General features: G+C 33.4%; 2 protein-coding genes and 1 non-coding gene across 3 annotated transcripts; 2 read left to right on the forward strand and 1 right to left on the reverse strand.

Moving 5' to 3' along the window:
• The first annotated feature begins 2,141 nt into the window (after window positions 1-2,141).
• On the forward strand, window positions 2,142-4,141 carry LOC136222714 (ATP-dependent Clp protease ATP-binding subunit ClpA homolog CD4A, chloroplastic-like). Its single transcript, XM_066010445.1, has 4 exons — window positions 2,142-2,222; window positions 2,295-2,480; window positions 2,554-2,990; window positions 3,055-4,141. The coding sequence occupies exons 1-4, from the start codon at window positions 2,142-2,144 to the stop codon at window positions 4,139-4,141; spliced, it is 1,791 nt and encodes a 596-aa protein (XP_065866517.1).
• A 1,083-nt stretch (window positions 4,142-5,224) lies between these two features.
• LOC136221849 (stress-response A/B barrel domain-containing protein HS1-like) lies at window positions 5,225-6,489 on the forward strand. The gene is made up of 2 exons (XM_066009304.1): window positions 5,225-5,397; window positions 6,132-6,489. Exons 1-2 carry the CDS (start codon window positions 5,258-5,260, stop codon window positions 6,322-6,324), a joined length of 333 nt encoding a protein of 110 aa, XP_065865376.1. The 5' UTR covers window positions 5,225-5,257; the 3' UTR covers window positions 6,325-6,489.
• An 8,585-nt stretch (window positions 6,490-15,074) lies between these two features.
• Window positions 15,075-15,181, reverse strand: LOC136225151 (small nucleolar RNA R71). The gene has a single exon (XR_010686883.1). It is a non-coding gene; the product is annotated as a small nucleolar RNA R71 (small nucleolar RNA).
• Window positions 15,182-20,305: the final 5,124 nt, after the last annotated feature.

A 20,305-nucleotide genomic window follows, 5' to 3' on the forward strand; every position in this document is an offset into this window, starting at 1 on the left:
TCGAGCTATCAAGGTACACATTCACTTACCCCTTGTCAATTCAGTTTGCTCTCTTATTTTTCTATACTGACTTTGGCATCGGAGCGTCCCCCCGTCGAACCCAACGATGCCCCCACAGAGACGAAACCTATCGGAAATTCTCCACTAGTCATCAGTATACTAGATTTTGATGCATGCAAGGAGTTTTGAGGTGTAATCGGAGCTACACCGGAAAAAGTAAGAAATCTAACCAAAGTTTAATTTTCCGATTGATTTTGGGTGTTTTGAGAGTGATTCTAGACTTCTGGAATCATAAAGAACAAAGTGGTATAATTAGTTTCTCAAAACAATCAACTTTAATTTTTCCAATAGGCGGATCCCGAACACCGGTGATATTTTCTGGTGACATACGAAATAAGTGCAGAAAAATTATTTGTTTAACTTCAAAATGTTCTAAATATTATTTGTAGCAACATTAATTCTTGGACTTTGGCCAAATTCCTTACCGTTTAGTCTCTATAAATTACGAAAGTATATAGTTGGGTGAAATTAAGGAAAAGAAATTAAGTTGGGTTAAAAATAATTTTTGGATCCTTATTTAAATAAATTTCATAATATATAATTTTAAAAATAAAAATTGAAGGGAGATTGGACTAAGCATAATTAATTAATTATGCTCTAAAGATTATTGGTTAGTTAATTTGGTTGATATAGATATTATGAAAATGGATTCTAAGTATATATGTTTATATGTTGTTTGATGATGAGTAATTTTGGGAGTAAAATATTGGAATTACTGACAATTATGGAACTGTCGAATGATTGATGTCCAATCGGGTTGATAAATTGCAGTCTATGGAGTACCGGTTTGGACTTTGAATATTTTTTTTTATTATAGAACTGTATTTTATTGCAGGGTTGATCCTGGTCATTACTAGGAGGATGTTCGTTTTATAGAGGAGACTCTGCCGAATTTTCGGTAGACAGTCTGTAAAACGAGATAAAATAAATTTTAATATTTTCCTAAACATATATAAATTCTAAAAATAATATTATCTCTTTTAGATACTCAACTGGTAGGAGGAGCAACATTACCTGAAAATTAGGACAGTCGGCTAGGAGCACTTTGTGAGTTAATTATATGTTATGCATTTTTAATTTAACATTTGCATTCATAATAAATGTATGAATAAATGATTTCATGATATTTCAAGTAAATTACTATTTTTACTTATAAAAGTGTCTTATTGTTTATAATAATTTATACGTAATTATTTGTGGATAAATACGTGTTATGGACATGCTTCCTGGTGAGCGGCATCAGGACCTTATGCGCACAAGTACTATCGGGTTATTGGATATTGATGATACTAATGTTGTAAATGTTGTGATATATGAATAAGCTCGATTGAGATATTCTCGGGCTATATGATATGTGGATTTTGGATTTAAGTGAGGCTGGGTACGGAATTGGTTGAGTTATTCTCGGTCCTCCAGCTAACTGGGCGTGTGGTCGGTTGAGTTATTCTCGGTCCCCCAGTTATTGGATATGATTGAAATGGTGATTATTGGTGGATTATTAGATTGAGTATTGAGGTTTAGGGTCCAACACACGTATTAAACCACCTATCTATTTATTTATAAGACAATTTTATGAAAAATATACTGTGTGGTCACTTATATTATATATTATTGTGTGACATAAATGTTAAATTACTCATACATTGCATATAATTAATTCACTATGGGAGGTTTGACTCGTTTAATTTTTCAGGTGACTAGAAGTCTGTTGGAGTCTAATTTCTTTCTTCGGGCAGCACATTTATGTTACTATGTATGACTATTTAAGAATTATATACACTCTTTTATTAATTTCCTTTCAACAATATTACAATAGTTGAATAATTAAGAAAGATAGTATTTTATGGAACTATCAAATTTTAGTAATATTGTTGTAAGTAGTTATTTAATTAATTCATCCACTTTTTTAGAAGTATTTTTAAGAAATCGAAAGGTCAGAAGCATGAAATGTTGTGCAGGTTGTTGGGAAGTGCTAGGAATGCTTAGGATTCAGCAATACATGAATACGTATATAATCAAAGGGTGCATATAAATTCATCTATCTGCACCGATCTCATAATTTACAAGTCAATTAATCAGCAATGGAGAATCTTGAGAAGCAACCTTTGAAAACAGAGATGCTTAACAAATACGGGACAGATTTAACAAGGATGGCACTAGAGGTATTTCTTTATACAACTCACAATTACTTCATACATGTCTTGATCCTTGATCATGGTTTGATTAATTCACAGGGTAAATTGGATCCTCTAATTGGAAGAGAAGCCCAGATAGAACGAGTTACTGAAGTACTTCTTAGAAAAAGAAAAAATAATCCATGTCTACTTGGTGATCCTGGAGTTGGAAAAACTGTACTTGCTGAAGCTCTGGCTTTGCAGATTGCTAATTCTGCTGTTCCTCCTAATCTTCAAGGAAAAAAGGTTATACTCTACTTAACACTACTTAATTCTGATATACACCTTCAATTTGTAATCAATTTCCAAATGTTGACAGATATTTTCTCTTGAGATGAGTAGACTTATTGCTGGTACTATGTACCGGGGTGAATTTGAGGAGAGGCTTGTAAAAGTAGTGGATGAAGTGAAACAAGCAAATGGAGATATAATTCTCTTCATAGATGAAATTCACACTCTCGTTGGAGCTGGTGGATGTGGCGATGCTCTAGATGCTGCTAATATTTTGAAACCTGCACTTGCTAGAGGAGAGCTCAAGTGTATCGGAGCAACTACTCATAAGGAATACAGGAAATACATTGAGAAAGATGGAGCATTGAAAAGGCGATTTGTAGCTGTTGATGTACCTGAACCTTCCATTGAAGAAGCTATCCAAATCCTGAAAGGGTTGTCTCCGAAATATGAAGAGCACCATGGTGTCACTTATTCTAATGATTCTCTAGTTGCTGCTGTTTTGCTATCAAACCAATACATAAGGTAGCTTTAAATGTTTCTTGGTTGACTTTGATTTGCTGTAATTTATAACTTGAATATGTTTCAGTGATAGATTCCTTCCGGACAAGGCAATAGATTTGATAGATGAAGCTGGAGCTAGACTTCACCTAATTAATCAAAATCAACCACAATCTCCATTGAAGAAAGTTGTTGTCAAGGAAACAGATATAGAGCATATAGTCTCAATGTGCACAGGAATTCCAGTTGAAAAAGTTACCTCAAAAGAAGCAAAGAGGCTACTTAACATGGAACAGATGTTGCATCAAAGAATTGTCGGTCAGGATGAAGCTGTAGTTGCAGTTAGTAAGGCAATCAGACGAGCCAGAGTAGGCCTAAGAGACCCCAACAAGCCTGTTGCAAGTTTATCATTCACCGGTCCAACTGGGGTTGGAAAAACAGAGCTTGCAAACACATTAGCTGTGGAATATTTTGGTTCTAAAGAAGCAATGGTAAGACTTGACATGAGTGAATATATGGAGAAACATACTGTATCAAAGCTCTTTGGTTCACCTCCTGGGTATGTCGGTTACGACGACGGAGGCCAACTGACAGAAGCTGTTCGCCGGCGAGGTCATACGGTTATCCTCTTTGATGAGATAGAGAAGGCTCATATAGATGTATGCAATGCCTTACTTCAGATTATGGATTATGGAATGATGAGTGATGGGAAAGGACAGAAAGTAGATTTTAAGAACACAATCATAATATTGACTTCAAATGTTGGGGGTGGTGTAATTGTGGAAAAGGAAAACATTGGATTAGAGAAGGTGAAACAATTAGTGGCTGAAGAACTGAAGAAGAATTTCAGGGCTGAGTTTTTGAATAGAATAGATGAAGTAGTAGTGTTTAAGCGACTTTCAAAATCACAGCTAGACGAGATTGTAGAGATTATGCTCAAGGATATTTATGAAAGACTTGAGGCAAAGAATATAAAGCTTCAAGTTACAGAGGGAGTGAAGGAAAAGTTAATACAAGAAGGAAACAATAGGAGTTATGGAGCTAGGCCATTGAAGAGGGCTACTGTAAGAATATTGGAAGATAATTTAGCAGAAGCAATCTTGAACGGTTCTATTAAAGAGGGAAGTTGTGTGAAAATGGATGTTGATTCATTTGGAAAGATAATAATGTACTAAATTATAATTAATGCGTGGAGATAGAGATAGATTCATTAGGAACACAGAATTAAAAGCTTTGTAACCATTTAGTTTGTGTCAGAAACACAGAATTTTGAAATGAAAGGTAATGGAACATGATGATATTGCAAAATTGGTTTCATTGGGGTATTTTAATCTATCACACACATGGATAAACCACTTGCTAATTGAGATAAAAATGTTGGTAAAGTTAAGGTGTTTTTTGAACTTGCAGTATGATGAACAATTGCGAGTGATTCCCAAGCAGGTGATATTTGAATTGTCTTCTCTATTCTTACCATTCTTGCTGCTACTTGCCATGAGGTATGAAACAAAATTCAAGTCAATATGGAAACAAGACCAACATACTTAATATGGTTTTAAGTTACTATCTAACAAATTCACACACATAGTATACGTTAATTTTAAGAAAATAAATATAACCACAACAAAAAAATACATATTCAATTTGTTTATAACCACAAAAAAAAAAAATACATATTCAATTTTAAAAAAATAAATATAACCAACATACTTCTTACAAATACTCCACACCGACTTGTGGCTTGACTCTCTCCAATCCATTTCATTACTCTTATAAGAGTAGAATTTGTATGCCTTTTCTTCCTTTGCAATTCGGGGTTGACAAAAATAGTTGGTCCATTACACTTGTGACCAATATCTTTTGTTTGCCAACGGTTTGAATCAAGTATGGTAACATTCCAATCTCATTAGTAATATTAGTTGTTTTTTTCCATTAAAAAAAACAACTGTTTCGAATTTTACCAAATACTTTTTATTTACTGTTTAGTATTGAAAGGTAAAAAACAGTTCTAAAAAATGGAAACAAAGGACTGATAGGCTACAGAATAATTTTGGTATTTTTAGTAATTTTTTTTTTGAAATAGTATTTTTAGTAATTTAAATTATGTAAAATGGTATTTGAAGGAAAGATACGTGTGTTTGACATTTCTGAAATAGAAAGGCTTTTTTTTTTTTGTATTTTGCGTAAAGCCCAACCGGAGTGGGCCAAAAAGCCCGATAACGCCCTTATTTAGTAGAGAGTGCGTAAATCGAGCAGAACTAGAAGCAAGCAAGAGAGAGACGCGGAAAGAAATGGAGGAAGCGAAGGGTGTGGTGAAGCATGTGTTGATAGCAAAGTTCAAAGAAGAAATTCCACCCGATCAGGTCGAGAAGCTCATAAAGGGATACGCGAATCTCGTCACTCTCATTGAACCTATGAAAGATTTCCACTGGTAACTCATTCCTACTTTCTGTGCTCTATATTCTATACACTGTTCAACTTTGTTTTATCATTGATTTAGTGATTACATCGCTGCTTGATATTCTCGATCCAGAACTCATAGTTACTTCCGATTCGAATTTTTTTTATATGTTGTGCTTTCTAGTCATTATTGGTAATTAACCATAAGGATATGGCCATTCCGGCGATCTGTCATTTGATGCTTGGACACTGAACCTTCGATAATGACCTTGCTTGACTTTTCCAATAATCTGTTGTCTCGTCTGTGTTTCACTCTGTTGAGCATTTACGTTTTCTTCATTGAATGACGAGTGAAAACGACATATAATCTATTCTTTTTTGGTATCTTTAACTTGTTCTTCAGCTTGTGTACATTTGTGATGAAAATTAAAATACATCCCTATCCCTATAATTCTCCAGAAAATTTAACTATCCTTCTATACTTTCAAAGTATTGCATTTGTTTAAAGTGAACCATTTGACTTCTAAAATCCACTTGGTGGAGTAAAGAAGTTGAAGGTTGAAAAGCCTAGAAATCATTATAAGTAACTTCAAGGTATCAACAAATCACTTTTGATTTTGTGAGAATTAGGAGCAAAATTGCATCATGATTTTGTGTCATTGGAGGTCCTGAACAATAATGGTTAATCTTTGGAAAGTAAGACTCCTCTTGATTGCAAACTCTAGTAGGATTAATTGTGGTTTTTTAAATGGTGTGTGTGGAAAGGGGTACTGATGTGAGCTCAGAGAACCTGCATCAAGGATTTACTCACGTATTTGAATCAACCTTCGAGAGTACAGAGGGGGTGGCAGAGTATTTAGGTCATCCAGCACATGTTGAGTTTGCGAATCTGTTCATACCATCTTTGGAGAAGGTCATTGTGATTGACTACAAGCCAACTATCGTCCTTCATCATTGAATGGATTGGATTGCTTTTGTTTGTTATATGTAATACTAATTGTCTACCTCTTTTTATGGAGTTCTTGATTTACAGCTATGCTTGGAATTGGTAATATGAGCAGAGAATGACCTCAATGCCATATAAAACTGTTAAACTTGTATAATAATATGCTATTTTGCATTATCATCCTTCCCTTTATTATAGAACAATTTTTCTAAGGTCTAAAATGGAACAACTTTACTTCTAACATTGACAATCAAGAACAATAAATACAAATATTTTATTCTAATATTCTGCATTAGTTGTGTTGGGTATGAGGTAAGTATTATTCAAGGAGTACTGAAAAATTTCTCAGAGGTATGAGTTTGTTCTTAAAAAAGAAATTGTTTTTTATAATTTTATAATATAATTGGAAATTAATATATTTTTAAATTTTACAAAAATAATTTTATTTTTAATTTTTTTACTTATATAGAATATATTATAATTTTTTTTATGTTTGTGATCTGTTGTTGACAAGTGATAAAATGATGTATACTTACAATGAGTATAACAAGCAGGGGCGTCTCCTAGACAATTTTATACCTTTTTTCTGTATCTAATCTTATTTTATAAAAAATAAATACCAAAAACTAAACCTAATATATTATTAATTAAAATTCAAATCATATATGAAACTTAACAATCAAAATCAACTAAGAGATTGATTGAAATCGTGTCTTTATTATGAATTACAAGGTTTAAACCATTATTTAGCCTTCAATTTATCAAAAATTATAATCCGACCCTCGTTTTATCCAAAATTTTATCATTTAGACCATGACCTTTTGCAATTGGTGAAATTTCACCCAATTTAAATGATGACTTAATAGAACTGTCATTCTATTGACACATGACGATATTTTGATAATTATAATTGTTTTTTTATTTGTTTTGCTTGTTTTAATCTAATTAACTATTTTTGTATAAGAAAATCATTGTGTCAAATAAACTTTAAGACGTGTGAAGTGTCATGGATATATATCAAAATATCACTACATATCATAAGAATAAAGATTTAGTCAAGTCTCCATTAAAATTGAGTAAAATTTCACCAATTGGGATAGTTTAAGGTCAAATATGACTAAATAATAAACCAGTAGCTAAATAACTAAATTTTGAATGAATTATAGGCTAAATAAAACTTTAAATCAAATTACAAATTTTAGTTCACAAAAGTGTCAGTAATTTATAAAAATTTAAGTATTTATTACTAAAATTTTTTTGACAAAATAATAGGTTTTAATTTATAGAGTTAAGGTGTAAAAATACACCTAACGTTTTGGATTAGGGGTAATTTTATTCCTAACGTCTAAAATGGTACAATTTTACCCCTAATTTTGGAAGCCAAGAGCAATTTTACACTTAACGTTGATAAATCGGGTCAATTTGAGAAATAATTCATCAATCTGTTTTCTCGGTCATGAATCTTATTATCTACACTTCACACGTGCGTCATTTTATCAGTAACAAATCAAAAATATATGTTGGGATGTGAAAAAAATATACTGTCTTTTGTACGAATTAGACGGAAAAAAATTCATTGAATTTATAAATATTAATCTCAAATTCTATTATTAAATTATAAAAAACATGAAATATTTTTTTAGAACGAATTGATATGCAATTGGTGCATAATAAGGAACAATAATATCTGTGTTTTATAATAGTGTCTGAAATTGATACAAATTATCAACGTTATGGGTAAAATTGTTCTTCGCTGCCAATGTTATGGTAAAATTGCTATTCGGTACCAATATTAGGGATAAAATTGCATCATTTTAGACGTTAGGGGTAAAATTACTCCTACCCAAAATGTTAAGGGTATTTTTATATCTTAACCCTAATTTATAATTATAGGGATGTGTTTGTTAATATGATCTTGTATTTTTTCCTAAAGTTAATTTTTTGTTTTTGTTTTATAGACCTCATCTTTGGTAATAATTTTATTATTAATACAGGTGTATATTAAAAAAAAAGGAGTAAAAAACTAGGAGACGTAATTAAGAAATAAATAGACAGAAAAAGAAAAAGAAATAGAAGAAGAAAAGGAAGGCTTTTTATATTAAAAAAAAATTAGAGGTGAGGCCCTAGGCGCTGGCCTAGAGGAACTCCCCAAGAGCCTGATAACAAGATTTATAATTCAAAAGATAAATTGATTGATTATTTTTTAAATTGGCTTAATCTTGCTAGAATTAAAATTGTACCTAATAAAATTACTCTACTAGAGTTTTTTTTTTTGGTAGTTGAAGCTTTATTATTTCAAAACCTGAAGTGGCAAAATGTAGTCCTGTTACATATTCTAATTAAGGGTGTTAAATAAACAAGAGAATATACGCTGGGTCCACTAACACGTTTACCTCTCCAAAAAAGGAAGTGGCTCTCCTTTTTGCTCGTAATATGTGAGTTAATGGATGGACCATCGTGGCTGGAACGAGTGATTTAATAGTACTACCTTTTTCTCCCTCTTCCAATTAAAACAGTTGTTAGTTGGAAGACTTTTCCAATAAAATTATAGAAAAGACTAAAACTTTTAAATTTGTTAAATAATTGTTTTATAAGTTGTTATTTTATTCATATATTTATATCACAATTTTTTTTAAATAGAAATTAATTCATACAGTTCAATATAACATAATATTACATTTTTTTTATTAAATTAAAGACTTGTTAATTTACTATTAAATAAAGAGAATAAGTAGATAAGGCGTGAGTGGTCCTCATCTCGTCTCTATGTCTCCCATGTTATCAACCAGTTCAATAGGAGCAAAAAGAAAATCAAGTATTTAAAAGCATTTGGTCTCCCATGTAAGGGGATTGGGTAGATATTTGTAGTAGAAAGTGATATATCCTGAACTGATGTTTAAAGGCTCATTAATAGATAAGTGTATACCATCGTTATCAAGTAATAATCTGGACAAGTCCAGCTATTTATACCGCAAATACCTGACTACTAGATTTCAGATGTTATTTAGACGTTGGTAAAGTAGATTGAGGGTTTTGTTCTAAGTTATTCTACTCTTAGATTGAGATAATATAAAATTCAATACGATAAACAATCTAATTAAAATACTGAAATTATATTGAAGATGGAGAACAAATTCTCAGAGATACAACCAATTCAAAATCCATAGAAAAGATCTTAAAGCTAACAGAGACTGAGAGGATAGAAATCCTTTTTGGAACATGTCAAATAAAGCAGTCTTCTTTTGAGATTGGAGGAGGAAGCTTTGAAAATCATTGAAGCGGAGATGGAGGAAGTTTTTTGGTGCTTTAGTGGCAGATGGAGGGATGAAAGATGAATTCTCAAAGGTTACAAGGTTTACACAAATAGCAATGGATCGAAAAGCTAATTACAAATAACTAGGTTAAAAGCTATAAATATTGATGGATAATTTATGTGGTGAAATAGAAGCATTCTTATAGGCCAAAATAAACGTAAAATGCATGAGTTAACGTTACAGGATTTGACAGACTCAATCCCACTAAAAAAGGGGCTAAACCAGTCAATTATGACTGGTTCGCAGGTCCAGCTCGCCGAGCTAGACCTGTTGGGTAGGCCAAGGCCAACCACTAGTGGTAAATACAGGATTACTCGGTTGGGGGGCCAATTTTACACGTGCGTTCGTAAAAAAAAATTTTTTTGCTAAATCGAATTTGCTCAATTTTTTTTTGTATATATGCGCGTTATAATTTGAATGGTCAATAACCAATTTTTAAGTATTAATGTATAATTTCTCAAAATTAAGCTAGATTTCGTTTAATATTCCTAACATGTAAAAAAAAATTGGATTTAGGGAAGGATGAACAGGTAAAAAAAAAGTAAAAAAATTTGATTTCAGATAGCCTACCAGGCTAAAAAAATTTATAATTTCGATTTAAGGAGACCTAATAGGCAAAAAAAAATAGAAATTTGGATTTAGGTAGGCCTAACACGCCAAAAAAATTAGAAATTTAGATTTAAGGAGGCCTAACATGCCAAAAAAAATTAGAAATTTGGATTTAGGGCTTAACAGGAAAAAAAATAGAAATTTGGATTTAGAGAGGTCTAACATGCAAAAAAAAAAAGAAATTTGGATTTAGGTAGTACCTAATAGGTCCAAATATCCAAATTTTGAATTTTGGACAAGCCTAACACGTAATGGGCCATTTGGGGGGGGGGGGGGGGGGGCGCTAATTCAATACTCGATCTTTTTTTTTGAGACAGGGGGACCGAAACTACCCGGGGTTAAGGTGGTTCCAGCGGCCGGAGGCCCTGTTAGCCACCACCAGGCCAGCTCAACGAGCTGGCCCGCAGAAGGTCCTTAGAATGAAATTTCTCCCTTTAATTGCTTGGACGGTCTTGCACTTTCGCATTGACCTACAAAAATCACACTAAACTCCAAAAATCATTAGTTTTAAGGTTAAATTGATTTACCAAATTAAGTATCGAAATACCAAATTAATTCATTTTGATATTTGATGAATCAATTAGCTTAGAGATTAATGATATTTTAGGCAAGGATCTTATAATGTATTAATATTACGAGATTGATGAGTTATAAAGAGTTAATATTGATAAAAGATAAAGATATTCTAATGTGTTTTTTAAAATAAGGGACTAAGAGCATCTCCAACCTTCACCAAATGAGGATTGGAAATGCATTTTTAGTGGTGGTTGGCTTCTCCAACCACCACTAAATTTCTATGCCTTTTTGGCATAGAAATGCAAAATCAACCAATTTTGGTTGATTTTGCTTTCTACCGAAATTTATTTTGGTGGAAATCAATAATTTAATATAAATATATTTATTATTTTAATTCAAATTATGTTTTATGAATTATTTAATTTTTTTTTCATTTTATATTGTATAGTTAAATATATTATTAATGATTTAAAATTAAATAATATTGTTTTTTTATTTTTTAATTAATTTTTTTAATATAGATTATTGATGATAATAATAATATATGTAAAAAAGAATGAAAGTGTTATGTAAAATAGAATAAAGTGGAGAATATTATTTTTAGTGTAATAAATGGTGTAGTGGGTTGGAGAAAAAAATAAGATTTGATGTTTAGAAAATAGAAAATGGAGATAGGGCTGTAAACGGGGCGGGTCGGGGCGGGGATTGCATTAACCATCCCCGACCATTGGTCTATCGGGGATTCCCCGTCCCCGCCCCGAATAACATATGGGGAAAATTTTGGCTACCATCCCCGCCCCGTGAGGAATCCGGATCCCCGCGGGGATTCCCCATCCCCGTTTAACTTTTTAATTTCTCTATTTTTTTTAAGGTTTCGAATGTTTTGATTATCTAAAATTCCCATCCTTGCGGGGAATCCCCATCCTGGGTGCATGCATTACTTATTAGCTTTCAATTTTTTTTATTTTATAATTTCTACTTCTAATTGCATAGGTTCCGTTTTAATTTTAAACCAACCTAGTTAGAGTTTATCTTAATTTATTTTTAGAATATACCAGGTTACAACTCAATCTTTTTTTAGTTTATCTAAATCACCAACAATGTGTAAAAAGGTGGGGACAAATAAATTATTTACCCTAATTGTATTAATGGCTCCAAAAGTTTGCTGACATGATCTGATTAGTCCATATCAAAATTTAAGTATCAATTCTAATAAAGATACATATTATTTAGTCATTTATCTATTTGTATAAAATAGTTAGTTCCCTATTTCTAGCCTAGACTCTAGATTTAGTCATTCAATTAAACACAAACTGTATTCTGTATATATACTATCTTATACATCAATAATAATCACTGAACAATTCAAATTGTTACATAGTATCAGAGACCTAAACCTAACCCTAATCTACCTCTCCCTTCCTTCCTCCACCAAAATTCCTTCTTCTTCCTCCAACCTTACCGCTACCGACCACCCTTCCGCCGCCATGACTAACACGTCGGCAACCTCAATCACAAACACAAATATGGTAAACACCGCCAATTCCAACAACGAACCAACCAAAACCGAAACACCTCCTACCAATCACCATTCCCTTACTGTATCCAACATCTCAACCTTCATCAAAATTACTCTGGATATTGAAAAAGGTCACTACCCGACGTGGGCCGCCTTGTTCAAACTCCATGCTAAAGCTTTCCAAGTTATTGACCATATTCTTCCTTCACCCGCAAACGACTCCGACAACTCCCTCCAAAACACAAACCCTGAACTCTGGTCCCGTATTGATGCGGTGGTCCTCCAATGGATCTACATCACTATCTCTTTTGACTTACTTTACATAATTATCGAATCATATTCCACTACAGCCATAGCCTGGAGCCGTCTCCAATATATTTTCTCAGATAACAAACATTCTCGTGCCTTATTTCTTTAACAAGAGTTCTCCAAAATTAAGCTTGATGACTTCTCTGATGTTTCCTCTTACTGTCAACATCTGAAATCCCTCTCTAATCAACTATCCAATGTGGACTGCCCAGTTACCAACGACCAGATGGTCCTTCAACTCATCTCGGGTCTCACCGATGCTGTTAAGCCCAAAATATACCTAAAATATCATACATAAATACATTAAATTTACATTGAAATCGTGCTAATTATATTCATTTGGAATACTTTTACGTCTTTATTTACTTCTTTGATGCAAGGTACTTAATTATTTGGTTAAATCCAAATAGGAGCTAAAACGGAGCTAAAATGGAGGAAAAACCTAAAAAACGTACCGAGAATGCATATCAGTCAGAAGAACGCTCAAGGAGGACGAGAAGCAGTCGAGAGACAGGGAGATAACTCTCTGTCGTGACTGAGATTTTCATAATCTCAGTCGCGACTTACGAAAGGCGTCACGGAAGAAGAACGAAGTCTTCAACTCGCCCCTGTACTCCCTATCGCGACTGAGATTTTCAGAATCTCAGTCACGACAGCGAAGTATTCTGCACATAAATCACATGTTTTAATCTGAGAAACGCGTCTGTTCGTTTGGATAAAAGCGACCCTTCACCAGCGGACACGACCCATCATTTACAACCCTTCAACAACTATAAATAAGTGATCCATTTCAGAAATTGAGAGGTTGGAAAAGTTAGAGAAATTAGAGAAGAAAGTTATTATGTTGAGTTTCTGATTCAGAAAAGAATCAGAAGGTTAGATTTCATTTCTGTGTAAACAAACTTGCTATACACAAGTTGTTACTAGATTAGTTATAAACACAGTATTAGTTTAGTTTCTAAGGTTGATCAGAGACAAGTTTTCATTCTCGTAGTGGACTGACTAGTCTCTATTCCGAAGATCCAGCGAGAAGAATTGACGGCTGAAGCGCATGAGGTTTGACGCACCTACGGAGTTTGAGGGAAAGATTGACAACCCGGATCTCAAAGTTTTCGTTACAATGCTATCCAAGTTTCTACTTCTCTGTTAACTTGTGAAAATTCATATTTCATTAATGATATACTTATTCATTCAATACATTCTTACTGTTGTAATTTTGGTATTGTTCTGACAAAATGATTTTCAAAATGATAAATTGGTGTTTTTATTAAAACGTTCTATTCCATCTTATTCATATAAGAACTTTGTTGAACACTTGACAGATTTAGTTTTTATGGATGACATGATCGCTGATCGCGGCTTATCAGACATAAAATACTAGTTTGATTAAGGTAGAAATCTGCTCCGATCTAGAGAGATTTCTACGGTTCAAAGTCATTTAATTGAATAAATCGCTATATTATTACATGTCCATAATCTTTACAAAGTTAAAGTTGCCTTCTTTGCTTTATGAAAATAAGTTTTATACCTACTATTTATTCCAATTACGGAAGTATCTGTCTTGTAATCAAAATCTCAAGACAGAACTGTTCTCTAAACTCGATATAATACTTCTATCTAATCCTAATTTACCAAAACCAATTCCATCAGCTATACGTATTTCTTTTATTAAACCTAAACACGTGATTAAAACCGAATTAAATAAAGTTTTAGTTAAAAAGCGTTCCCTATGGGTTCGATATCTTTTATTACTACAAGCGTATACCGTGCACTTGCGGAAATCGCTCAATAAGTTTCTGGCGCCGTTGCCGGGGAACGCCAAAATTTTTGACAAAATTTTAAATTTTTCGTGTTTTATTTCGAATCTAGGTTTAAACATAATTATTTTAACTTTTATAATTTAATAATTTTCATTTACTAATTTATTTATTTTTCAAATTCTGTTTTGTAGGTAGTTTCGGTTCGTGCAAGATTTCAGGTTCATTCGCAGTTCTCGAAGTTCAGGCATTGTACCAGACCCTATAGACCCAGAAATTGAGAAAACCATTAGGAAGAACAAGAAAAACAAGAAAAACAAAAATAAGACTCCAGTAAAAACATTTATCGAGCTAGAAAAAATGGCAGACCCACCAACACTTATGGATTACGCTAGGCCAGGTGTGGCCGGTGTGACCAATAGTATCGTTAGACCCAGAATCACCGCAAACCAATTTGAAATTAAGCCAGCTTTGCTTAATATGTTGCAAAATAATGTAACATTTTACGGGTTACCTAACGAAAATCCTAACACCCATTTAACAAATTTCCTTGAAATTTGTGACACTTTTAAAATCCCAGATGTGACTGCAGAAGCAATCAAACTTCGCCTCTTTCCTTTCACTTTGAAGGATAGAGCCAAAGAATGGTTAACTTCTATGCCAGCCGCAATTTTTGCCACTTGGGAACAATTAGCCCAAACATTTTTATCGAAATATTTTCCTTTAGCAAAAACCGCAAGAGTCATAAAGGAGTTAACATCTTTTTCTCAAAATGATAATGAGACTCTTTATGAAACTTGGGAACGTTTTAAAGAACTTCAACGTTTATGCCCACACCACCAATTACCCGCTGAACTTTTAATGCAAACATTTTACAATGGATTAAATCCTACAACTAGGGGTTCATTAGATGCTATGTCGGGAGGGCTATTTATGAAGAAAACATCAGCCCAAGCGAGAGAACTTTTGGAGGAAATGGCAATCAACAGCAGTATGTGGCCCACGGAACGTGGACATATGCCGGGGGCAAAACCATCATCCTCAACCACATCATCAGTTAAAGGTATAGTTGAACTTGATCCAGTCGCGATGCTACAAGCCCAATTTTCTGCTTTATCGCACAAAATTGATAAGTTTATGGCACCACGCGATACCAGTGGTAATCCAGTCCAACCGGATGTGGATTACGAAAATATGAGTGGGATCGAATAGGTAAATTTTGTCCAAGGGCAAAACCAAACTAATAATCCTTATTCTAATACTTATAATTCTGGATGGAGGAATCATCCTAACTTTAACTGGAAAGATAACAATAACAATAATGCAAGTGCTAATCAAAATCGTACTACTAATTATCAAAATCAGTCAAGAGACACGATTAGCACTTTATCTTCTAAAATCGACAAGTTTATAGATGCTATCGGTGGAAAAATAAGTAATCACGACGATGGTTTTAAACGGATCGAAAATAAATTCGATCAGCTTATTAAAAACCACTCATCTAGCATCCATAATTTGGAGGTTCAAATTGGTCAACTTGCTAAATCAATTCCATCTCGAAAAGAGGGAAGTCTTCCCAGCCATACGGAAGAAAATCCGAAAGAGCAGGTGAAGGCTATCACTCTTCGTTCAGGGAAAAATTATCAAGGGCCTAAAATGCCCAAAGATGCAACATTACCAGGAACTGATTTACCAAAGTCCAAAGAAGATATCTTAAACACAAATAGTTCACCATTCAACACAAGTACCAAAACTTTTGTACCCAAGCCACCTTTTCCGCACAAAGTTCGAAATAAGGACTATGACAAACAACTTCTAACGTTTTTGGATAAACTTAAAAATTTGCACATCAATTTGACATTTATGGATGCAATCACACAAATTCCTAACTATGGTAAGTTTTTAAAAGATTTAATTTCAAAGAAAATTAGTTGGGAAGGAATTTCATCCATTTCGTTAACTGAAGACTGTAGTTCAATAGTATCAAGTAATTTGCCCACTAAACTCAAAGATCCCGGATGTTTTACTATTCCGTGTAAGTTGGGAGATATTGAATTCCCAAGTTGTCTTTGTGATTGAGGAGCAAGCATAAACTTAATGCCATTGTCTATTTTTAACAAGTTAGGTTTAGAAGAAGATATCAAACGTACCAATATGGTTTAGCGGATCAAACCACTAAGAGGCCATATGGTATAATTGAAGATGTTTTAGTCAAAGTCGATAAATTTATTTTTCCTACCGATTTTGTTATATTAGACTTTGCATATGATGTAAATTGCCCTTTAATTTTTGGTAGACCGTTTATGAACACGGGACGCGCTCTAGTAGATGTGTCGGAAGGGAAGGTAGTTTTAAGGATAGGAGAAGATAAGATCGAGTTTAATATGAACAAAGCGATGAAATACCCTATGGAGGAATTCGCTTGTATGAAACTTGATTTAGTCGAGGAATGTGTCAATGACGTTATTCAGAGTGAAGAAATAATTGAACCTATAATAGGTGAGGAATTAGAAGATAAGGACCCAGAGCCTTTGATTCGAGAAGATGGACCAGTTCCGCCTTCAATTGTAACACCTCCTAAATTAGAACTTAAAGAGTTACCTAATCATTTGAGGTACGCTTTCTTAGGAGAAGGCGATTCTCTACCTATAATTATTTCTAACAAATTAACAAACGATCAAGAAGAAAAATTGAAAGAAGTTGTTAGAAATAGGATAGGAAGTATGGGATGGCAAATTTCAGACTTAAAAGGAATAAATCCTAGTATCGTAATGCATAGAATTCACTTTAGAAGAGGATAAGCCACCTAAAGCGGATAGGCAAAGACGCTTAAATCCGAACATGAAAGAAGTAGTAAAAAATGAGATTACTAAACTTTTAGACAATGGAATCATTTATCCGATCTCGGATAGTGAATGGGTTAGTCCAATCCATTGTGTACCTAAAAAAGGAGGCATAACTGTTGTAAGAAATGATGAAGGTGAACTGATACCTACACGAACCACCACCGGTTGGAGGGTTTGTATAGACTATAGGAACCTAAACAAAGCAACTAGGAAAGATCATTTTCCTCTACCTTTCATTGATCAAATGATCGAAAGGATAGCCGGTCATGCATTTTATTGTTTCCTAGACGGTTATTCCGGATTCTTTCAAATTTACATTTACCCGGATGACCAAGACAAAACAACCTTCACGTGTCCTTACGGAACATTTGCATATAGGAGAATGCCTTTTGGTCTATGTAATGCACCAGCAACATTTCAACGATGTATGACAACAATATTTAATGACTTCATTGAAGATATAATGGAAGTTTTCATGGATGATTTTTCAGTTTATGGAGATTCTTTCGATGCATGTTTAGAGAACTTAGATAAAGTATTGTCTAGATGTGAGGAGACGAATTTAGTATTAAATTGGGAAAAATGTCATTTCATGGTAGACGAATGAATTGTTTTAGGTCATAAGATATCTGAAAAAGGTTTAGAAGTGGACAGAGCAAAGACTTCAGTTATAGAAAAATTACCCCACCAACCACTGTTAAGGGAGTAAGATCATTTTTAGGTCATGCAGGTTTTTACAGAAGGTTTATAAAGAACTTTTCTGTAATCTCCAAACCACTAACTAATTTTCTTATGAAGGATTCAACTTTTGATTTTAATAAGGATTGTTTACAAGCTTTCAATACTTTGAAAACAGCTTTAGTCAGTACACCTATAATATCGAAACCCGATTGGAATCTACCTTTCGAAATTATGTGTGATGCGAGTGACTTAGCTGTAGGATGTGTATTAGGTCAAAGGAAGGATAAGAAACTTCATGTTATATATTATGCGAGTCACACATTGTCCGGTGCACAGTTAAATTACACCACAACTGAAAAAGAAATGTTAGCAGTAGTTTTTGCATGTGATAAGTTTCGATCTTATTTGTTAGGATCTAAAGTCATCATCTATACAGATCATGCAGCCTTACGATATTTATTTGCTAAGAAAGATGCAAAACCGCGTCTTATTAGATGGGTTTTACTATTGCAAGAATTTGACATTGAGATTAAAGACAAAAAGGGAGTTGAAAACCTGGTCGCCGATCATCTATCAAGACTTGAGGATGAAAACGGTCTCATCGGTGAAACATCAGGCATTCGAGATGATTTCCCCGATGAACATCTAATGCAAGTACAAAGTGTCATAGCTCCATGGTGTGCGGATATAGCCAATTACTCAGCTGCACATATTGTGCCAGATGGATTGACTTCTCAGCAAACGAAGAAATTCTTTTCAGAAGCTAAGAAATATTTTTGGGAAGATCCATTCTTGTTCAAAACATGCGGCGACGGAATTCTTAGGAGATGTGTTAGTGAGTTTGAATATGAATCTATAATGTTGGAATGGCATGCTAGCGCTTACGGAGGTCATAATAGCATAAGCAAAACAGCAGCTAGAATACTTGAATGCAGATTCTTTTGGCCTACTCTGTTTAAAGATGTCCGTTCATTTATTATCCGCTGTGATAAATGTCAAAGAACAGGGAATATAGGAAGGAAAGATGAGATGCCTCTTATGAACATATTGGAAGTTGAAATCTTCGACGTGTGGGGGATCGATTTCATGGGTCCTTTTCCTACTTCTTTTGGCAAAAATTACATATTAGTAGCCGTAGATTATGTTTCAAAGTGGGTTGAAGCAATTGCAACCCCGACAAATGATTCTAAAGTAGTTGTTAAGTTTTTAAATTCAATATTCTGTCGATTTGGAGTTCCTAGAGTTATGGTAAGCGACGGTGGTACTCATTTCGTAAATAGAGGGTTTGAGTCACTTATGAAAAAATACGGAGTACACCACCGTATCTCTACGCCATACCATCCTCAAACGAATGGCCAAGCAGAAATTTCAAATAGAGAACTCAAATGGATACTTGAGAAAACAGTTTCGTCTTCTAGAAGAGACTGGGCACAAAAACTTAACGATGCATTATGGGCATACCGTACTGCATTTAAAACACCTATCGGAATGACACCTTATAGATTAGTCTATAGTAAAGCTTGTCATTTGCCGTTCGAATTAGAACATAAAGCATATTGGGCTATAAGAACCCTTAATTATGATTTGCAAAGCGCAGGGAAAAAGCGTTTGTTCGACTTAAACGAGTTGGATGAATTACGCTATTTGTCCTACGAAAATGCAAGAATTTATAAGGAAAAAGTTAAAAAGTGGCATGATGCCAAAATCAAAATTAAAAACTTTAATGTTGGGGATAAAGTCTTACTTTTTAATTCGAGATTAAAGTTATTTCCAGGTAAGCTAAAATCTAGATGAACTGGACCATTTTTTGTTGTTAAAACATTTGATTACGGAACTTTGGAGCTAGAAAAGTCTAATGACGATCGATTTAAGGTTAATGGTAATCGTTGCAAGATTTATTTCGACGGAGCTCCAATTCAAGCAATTGAATCCGTGGATAAATTCTATGAAAATTAATTTATTTAGTTTTCATGTTTTTAATTTATAGTTTTTCTTCTTTTATGTTCACAGTTTTTATTCTTTTTATTTTTAATTTATTTATTTTATGTTCATAATTTTTATTTTACTTTTTTTAATTTATTTATTTTTATCTCTTTATTTTTATTTATTTTTGTTTATTTTTGTGTACAAATGAGTTTTGTCAACATTAAAATTTTAATTTAGTCATGTTTTGAAAATGATTTCATTAAGTATTAAGTGTTATTGAGAAATTAAATATGCAGAAATCTCAGTTGAGATTTTCCATGTTTCAGGATTTGGAAATCTCAGTTGAGATTCCGAAAATCTCAGTTGAGATTTTTTGTCTTTTTACAATTGAAATAACTGTAAGGGATTACAGTCTTCTTTCTTTAAAATTTCTGTCAGTTGAATCAAAGAGGTATCACTTTGGCACATTTTTCTTTTTAACAGACACAACCTTTCACTTATAGGTCTTATATATTC

Source organism: Euphorbia lathyris, chromosome 3, assembly GCF_963576675.1.
Source record: "Euphorbia lathyris chromosome 3, ddEupLath1.1, whole genome shotgun sequence".
Lineage (NCBI taxonomy): Eukaryota > Viridiplantae > Streptophyta > Magnoliopsida > Malpighiales > Euphorbiaceae > Euphorbia > Euphorbia lathyris.

Coding starts and splice junctions, on each gene's coding strand:
- LOC136222714 (XM_066010445.1), top strand. CDS start 2,142: ATGGAGAATCTTGAGAAGCAACCTTTGAAAACAGAGATGCTTAACAAA. Junction 2,481..2,553: donor CTAATCTTCAAGGAAAAAAG/GTTATACTCTAC, acceptor AAATGTTGACAG/ATATTTTCTCTTGAGATGAG. Junction 2,991..3,054: donor CTATCAAACCAATACATAAG/GTAGCTTTAAAT, acceptor AATATGTTTCAG/TGATAGATTCCTTCCGGACA.
- LOC136221849 (XM_066009304.1), top strand. CDS start 5,258: ATGGAGGAAGCGAAGGGTGTGGTGAAGCATGTGTTGATAGCAAAGTTC. Junction 5,398..6,131: donor CCTATGAAAGATTTCCACTG/GTAACTCATTCC, acceptor GTGTGTGGAAAG/GGGTACTGATGTGAGCTCAG.